The sequence below is a fragment of the Myotis nattereri genome (assembly GCF_964212035.1).
Source record: "Myotis nattereri genome assembly, chromosome: 16".
Taxonomy (NCBI): Eukaryota; Metazoa; Chordata; class Mammalia; order Chiroptera; family Vespertilionidae; genus Myotis; species Myotis nattereri.
In genome coordinates, this window is record NC_138091.1 from 17,290,533 (window position 1) to 17,298,074 (window position 7,542).

At 50.3% G+C, this 7,542-nt stretch overlaps 1 protein-coding gene across 1 annotated transcript; it reads left to right on the forward strand.

Moving 5' to 3' along the window:
* Nucleotides 1-3,069: 3,069 nt before the first annotated feature.
* LOC308531808 (asialoglycoprotein receptor 1-like) lies at nt 3,070-5,719 on the forward strand (the record flags this gene model as incomplete). The annotated part of the gene is made up of 9 exons (XM_081108918.1): nt 3,070-3,136; nt 3,739-3,855; nt 4,164-4,259; nt 4,351-4,422; nt 4,525-4,596; nt 4,701-4,787; nt 5,068-5,249; nt 5,324-5,430; nt 5,569-5,719. 9 exons carry the CDS (start codon nt 3,070-3,072, stop codon nt 5,717-5,719), a joined length of 951 nt encoding a protein of 316 aa, XP_080965044.1.
* Nucleotides 5,720-7,542: the final 1,823 nt, after the last annotated feature.

A 7,542-nucleotide genomic window follows, 5' to 3' on the forward strand; every position in this document is an offset into this window, starting at 1 on the left:
CAATATCTGAAATGAAGAATTACACTTCAAAGAAAGGTATAAATTGTGGGTTAGGTGAAGCAGATGATCAAAGCAGTGATTTGGTAGACAAGGTAGCAGGAAACATCCAATCAGAACAGAAAGAGAAAATAATAATTAAAAAAAATAAGGATAGTCTAAGGCAATGGTTCTCAACCTGTGGGTCTTGACACCTTTGGCAGTTGAATGACCCTTTCACAGGGGTCACCTAAGACCATCCTGCATATCAGATATTTACATTATGATTCATAACAGTAGCAACATTACAGTTATGAAGTAGCAACGAAAATAATTTTATGGTTGGGTCACAACATGAGGAACTATATTTAAAGGGCCAGAAGGTTGAGAACCACTGGTCTAAGGGAGCTCTGGGACACCATGAAGGATAACAATATCCACATCATAGGGGGACCAGAAGGAGAAGAAAGCAAGAAATGGAGAACCTTTTTGAAGAAATAATGATGGAAAACTTCCTAAACCTGGTGAAGGAAAAAGACACACAAGTCCAGGATGCAAAGAGAGTCCCAAATGAGATGAATCCAAAGAGGTTCACATCAAGACACATCATAATAAAAATGTCAAAGGTTACAGACAAAGAAAGAATTAAAAGCAGCAATAGAAAGACAGTTAATTACCTAAAAGGAGCTCCCATAAGACTGTCAGCTAATTCCTCAACAGAAACATTTCCGGCCAGTAGGGATTTACATGAAATAGTCAACGTTATGAGAAACAAAGACCTACAACCAAGACTACTCTAACCAGCCAGGCTATTATTTAAAACTAGAGGCCCAGTGGTTGAATTTGTGCATGGGTTGGGTCCCAGCTGCTCGCAGTGCAATGGCAGGTGGGAACTGTGGGCCCCGGCCGCCTGCGGTGCTGTGGTGGGAGGGAGCTGTGGGAATAGAGCTATGTTGCCATCTGACTGGCCTCTGGGTCCCTCCCCCGCCCGCAGGATCTGTGGAACCGGAGCAATGCTGTAATGGGACTGGACCCTACCTGAGGGGTCCCACATCGTGAGAGGCTGCAGGCTGGGCTGAGAGATACCCCCTCACCACACCCCCCAAGTGCACAAATTTTCGTGTACTGGGCCTCTAATATTATATATTTCGTACTCATTTATTGTATCTGTCACCCACCAGAATAGAAGTTCTATGAGGGCAGGACCACTTTTATCTGTTCATAGTTCACACTATTCTTCCTTTGCCTAAAACTAGGGTGAGTGTCTAGGAGGGAAAATCCTGTGTACCAGCCCTTTAAAAAAGGGGCTTTGTCCCTGGGCGGTTCAGGTCTCTGGCTACTAGAAGCACAGATGCTGGTTGGTGCATGGTGGCTATTGCCAGTTCTGGCTGTCCAGGCTGGTGTGCCCTGCCTGGTGTCCAGGCCTCTCTCCTCTCTTGGGGAACCCTCTGCTCCCTGGGCCTGAAGCTCCTGGTGCTGGGCCAGTGCCCATTGGCTCCTTGCCTTTCCTACCAGTTTTGAGGAGATCTCTGCCCTTCCTAGTTTAAAAGTCTCCTCTTCATCCAGTCTTCAGCTGGTATTTTAGGGTGACTATTCCCCAATTTAGTTCAGTTCTAGTTAAATTCTGGGAGGAGGTGGGAGAAAGATCCACCTACTTCACTGCCATCTTCCAATTCCTCCTCCCATGGTCCTGCGTGAACTGAATGGTTAATGTGATACTCAATCAAAGTTTGTTCATGTCCTCAGATCCTCCTGTCCCAATCTGGCCAGGGATCCTACTGTCCTTCACCCTCTTCCCTCCTTCTGGGAAGAGTGAGCAGAGCCAGAGCTGGGGGAGCTTGGTGGTTCAGGCCCCAGAGGAAGTGCAGATGCCAGGGACTTGGGTTACGCTTGAGGAAGGACTGAGAAAAAGGCTCTTCTGGATCTGGGTGTGCAATGGTGGAAGCACTATCAATAATGGAAAATTCTGATGCAGGAAGTGAAATGTTGTGTGGGGCAAAGAAGAAGCAACAAACTGTACCTATGGACCCCTCTGGGAGGGGTTCCTCTCCACAATGGCAACAATGAGGAAGTCAAGGGAGTTCAATAGAAGTTGAAAAGGACCAGACACACCCTGGAGGAGCAGGGGTGAGGTGGGGGGAGCAAAGCTGGCCTTATATATAAGTTCTTCACTCACACAATCTCTGCCTGGGTTCCTATTATTATTTACTACCAAAGTTGAAGAAAAGGGAGATCCCAGGTTATAGACTCCTGGGCTTTTAGACACAGAGACCAGCAGGACTCCAGCCACTGACCTGACTCCTCCCTCGCTCACCTCTACCCCACTCTCTAGGATTTCATTTTATCAACTCTGCTCATTGCTGCAAGGCAAACCCAAGAATCACAGCCTCCAGACTTTGCACAGGTAACTTTGCTGAGGATGCAGGTGAGACCAAGGGGACAGGGAGGGAGTTAGAGAAAGCAGGGAGAGGGGGCTGTGGGTCTCAACTGGGACTGAATAGGAAGAGATATAAAAGGGCAGCTTGGCGATTCAATGAGCTGGTGGAGATTTTAGATTCTCTTCACTTAATTGGATTTGGATTACCCCATCTCTATCACAGTTCCAGCCCCATCTTCAGCCTCCAGCTTAGACACAGCTCTAACCCCATTACAAACACTAGCACCAACCCAACTCTTCAATTTCCAACATCAGCACCAAACTTAGGCCCCACTCCATTCATGGCATCAACACCAATATTGACCCTGGTCCTAGGAGGAGACACAACCTTACTTGCATCCCCAATGTAATACCCAGTCCTAGTAATACCTTTAACTCCAACTCTACCTATACCTTCAATCTCACATTCAAGCCATGCCCAGCCCAAAGACCAATCCTGACCTTATTTCCAATCTCTGCTGCAAACCCAGGCCTATTCCCATTCGTATCCCTAACCCTGGTTCATTCTCAACCTGAACTTCTTCTCTTACCTCAACTCCAGCCCTGACTTCATCTCTAACCTAGTCCCAGCCTCCCCTGTCTCCTATCTCCAGCCCCAGCCTGGTCACTGGCCCTGCCTCCATTTCAGCTCTGACAGCCTCAGAGTTGGTCCAAGGATGTCAATGAACTGTGAAGGCCTCCAGTCCTTGGAGAGTGAGAAGAAAAGCCAGGGTTCTAGAAAGGGTAAGAGGAAAGGAGAAATGGTGTCTCCTGAAATACTCTGTTAATATGGTTAGAAGGATTTCTGCTGTCAGTGTATCTGCACCTCTACCATGTGCACTGCTGGGGTCCCCGACACTGCGGGTGTTAGGATCTAGCTCCTGGTGGCTGCAATATGAAGAGGATTCGAGAAGGACAGGATCAGGGTGGAGCAAAGCAGTCCTGGCTGCTATACTCTGGGGAAGGTCATGAGCATTTACACTGAGAGAGTGAACAGTCATGTTTGGAAGAAAAACGGTGGCTAACCTGACAATACAGATATGCACGAGCCTGCTGAGGGCCTGGCTGCCCTGGCTCACTCTGTGTCCTCCTGCCCCCTGTTCCAGGCCTGATGATAAGACCTTACATGTCGTCATCATGTGTATCTGGGGGAGAGGGGGTCTGTGTGACTGAGAACTTGTGCTGGTCCATGAGGGGTGAGATGCCTGGGCATCCCCTGCACCACAACCTCTCCCCAGCGTTACCTGCACCACTCTTCATCCCTGACAGGTCCCTGTGGCCCTCTGCTCTCCCCCGTGTCTCTCCTGTCCTCAACCTCCATGTCCTGATGTCCTCTCCTCTTGCAGGGCTGCCTCCTCCCCCAGCCTTCCTGCAGCATCTCTGCTCTGGCGCCTGGCCCCTTCTGCTCTCTCTGGGCCTCATCCTTCTCCTGATGATTGGCATCTGCGTGATTGGATCCAAAAGTGAGTGTCCCAGGATGGGCAGGGAAGGGGGCGACAGTGGGGTACAGGAACCCAGGCACTGATGATGATCATGGTGGGTAAAGACAGCTGCTGGCTCTGTTGCTTACTCATGGGTAATGTAGTCCAAATGCCCAACCTCTGGAAGCCTGAGTTTCCTCTCTGCAAGCTTGGATAACAACAGTGCCTGTCCCTTGAAGTGGGGTGGCTGTGAGGACCCAATGAGCCAATGTATGTCAAGTGCCCTGCTCAGTGCCAGCACAGAGAGGACTGAGCAATCTTAGCTCTCATTGTCCCACCTGCCTGGTCAGATGCCAAGATTCAGAGTGATGTGGAGACCCTGAGAGCAACTTTCAGCAACTTCACTTCCAACACGATGGCTGAGGTCCAGGCACTGCACTCCCAGGGTGAGCCTGGCTGGAAGGGACTCTGGATGGGAGGGGTCGTGGTGGGGGAGGGGGAGCTGAATCCTGAGCACTGAGTCCCCATGTCCTCCAGGTGGCCGTTTGCAAGCAACAATAACATCTCTGAAAGCCGTGGTGGCAAACCAGGAGCAGGAGCTGCAAGCAGGTGAGAGGCCCTCCAGGAGTGAGTGTGGGAGGGTGGGGGCCGGGCTCTCAGGACAGAGGTGGGGTGGGCACAGCCTGGGGTGCTGAGTGCCCTCCCCTCCAGCCCGCAGCCTGAATGACAAGGTGTTTTCTCTGGAGAGCAAGCTGGAGAAAGAACAGCAGGAATTCAAAGAAGGTCAGGCCCCTCTTCCCCTCCCCCGGGCCTGATGTGGTGGGAGGGTATAGAGAGCCCTCAGCTGGCCCCCTGCATTGTCCCCACTGCCCTTCTGTGTGTCCCAGATTATTCTGAAGTGTTCCTGCAAGTCCAGCAACTGCTCAGCGACCTGACCTCCCTAAATTGTCAGCTGGCTGCGCTCAAGAGCAATGGTGAGTGGTGTGTAGGGCAGCGCCTAGCCCAGCCCTAGACAAACTATGGCCCGCGGGCCGGATCCGGCCCTTTTGAAATGAATAAAACTAAAAAAAGAAAATACCCTACCCTTTTATGTAATGACGTTTACTTTGAATTTATATTAGTTCACACAAACACTCCATCCATGCTTTTGTTCTGGCCCTCACGTCCAGTTTAAGAACCCATTGTGGCCCTCGAGTCAAAAAGTTTGCCCACCCCTGGCCTAGCCCCATATCCTGCCCATGTCCCACTGGGCAGCATCTCAGAACCTCCCCACTCCCACCTCAGACTCTCAAAATACCTGCTGCCCCATTGGCTGGCTGGAGTATGAAGACAGCTGCTACTGGTTTTCTCGCTCTCCATTGACCTTGCCTGAGGCGGAGAAGTCCTGCCAGCTGAAGAACGCCCACCTGGTGGTTTTGAGCTCCTGGAACGAGCAGGTGAGGACTGGGAGAGCTTTTATGGGAAGCTGGTTGGTCTACTTGAAGTCACAGCCCTCATCCTCTCCCCCCAGAAGTTTCTTGAGCAACACATGTACCGTATGGACACCTGGATTGGCCTTACTGAACAACATGATCCCTGGACATGGGTGAATGGGAAATACTATAAGACCGGCTTCCAGTGAGTGTGTGTGCTCTGTACTCTGTTCCTTTGGCCTGGATCCTGCTATCCCTCCTGGGTGTTTTTGAGGGCAAGAGGGACTCCTCGGCTTGGCTGAGGGTCCGGCTTCCAGGGTCCACATCTATCTGCTCTCATTAGGAACTGGAGTCCAACGCAGCCAGAAAATCGGTACTACGATGGGCAAGAGTACTGTGCCCACTTCGGGACCGATGACCTATGGAAGAATTACCTGTGCGTGATGCCCTTCCGCTGGGTCTGCGAGACAGAGCTGAGCAGATCCAGCTCCTAGCCTCCTCTCCCCTAATCTATTTCCTTAATGCTTTCACCTGCTGAGGGAACCTGGGTGGGGATTCTTTTTTCTGGGGGGCCTCCTGCATCACCCCAGGGGTTTTCATCTAGGATTTGAAGGGCAGGGGAGAGGACGATTTGAGATGAATGCAGAATGATGTTTGATGGGGTGGGTAGATGAAAAACCACGCCACTCTCTGCAATTTGCAGGTTATTATTGTCAACTTTTTTCGAATAAAAAGAAGAGAAAGATACTAAACATTTTGTGCTGTCTGGTGATTGGGGGTTAGGCATGTGCTGCGGCTTGTTGGCACTAGGAAGCCTTGCGGAGGCAGCAGGGCATTGGGAAAACTGTGTGAGTTTTGGGTCAGAAGGTGGGATTGGTTACTTATAGGGCAAGTAGCTCTGCTCTCTGAGTCTCAGCTGTAAAACAGTGTTGTTGCTGGGACCATCCTCTTTCCAGAGCCTCTCAGAACAGAGCCACCCCTGTGTGCCGGAAGCCAATTCCAGCTGTCAGCAGGGCTGAATCAGCTGGGAATGGCTGAGGGCATTTCCCCAAACCTGAAAAGGACACATAAATGATTGTTTGCTGCCAGACAGCTGAGGACATTGCAATCTACATGTTATTGCCTCCTGCTGGCCAAACACCTGAACAGCCATAGGCAGTTCCCCCAGTCTGACAATGGATTCTGTATACCAAACCTTGGCCTTTGATATGTATATCTACCTTGCTTTAGGACAATTTGTGTTAATAAAAAGCAAGGGGTCCAGAGAGACAGGAGAGCTTGATTCCTACAGCCAAGCTCCTCTGGCCCCCCAAAATGCCTTCCAAATTTATGTTTCGTCTCTGGACTCTTGATTAATTTACACACAGCGCCTTCTCCAGATTCCTGAACCCTTCTAGATGCTGGATCAAGACTCCTGGCATTACCTGTGTGTCGAGTGCTTTCAAAGCTCCAGATGAAACTTCTTGGTGTCAATTGCTTGCATTACAGTGAAGAGAAGCAGCATCCACAGGCAACAAGTACAGTGGGGCCTTGACTTACGAGTGTCCCGACTAACGAGTTTTTTGGGATACCAGCTGTCTCTCGGCTGATTTTTTGCATTGAGTTGATAGAGTAATTTGAGTTAACAAGCTCCTTAACGAGCTCAGTCATGGAATGAATTAAACTCGTAAGTCAAGGCCCCACTGTACAATGAATCAAAGCTGAGGCCAGTGTTGGCTCATGCTGTAGACTTTCCTAAAATCTCTCAAAGGTTACAAACCTTGAACATGCAGATCTGACCTTGGCATGCTCCATATTCTTGCCAAGCAGCCCTAGTCCCAGCATTAGCAGCAGCTGGCCTTATCTTTACTAAATCTACTCTTTGCTCTGGAGGCAGACACTATTTCTATTTTCCAAGGCTGTTTGCTATACAAATATCCTTGAAAAGACAGTTGAGAATGTAGGCGGTCAGTGACTCCGCTCCTAAGATGTTCACAAATGTGAGAATTTTCTTCCCAAACCCTAAAGATACAGTTCTCCTACAATTGATATATATACTAGAGGCCTGGTGTAGGAAATTTGTGCGCGGGGAGCGGGGCAGGGGGCGGGGAGAAGGTTGTCCCTCAGCCCAGCCTGCACCCTCTCCAATCTGGGATCCCTTGAGGGATGTTCGACTGCCCAGGCAGTCAGACATTTTTCTCACAATCCAGGACTGCTGGCTCCCAACCGCTTGCCTGCCTACCTGATTGCCCCCTAACCACTCCCCTGCCAGCCTGATTGATGCCTAACTGCTCCCCTGCTGGCCCAATTGCCCCAACCTGCCCTCCCCTGCAGGTCT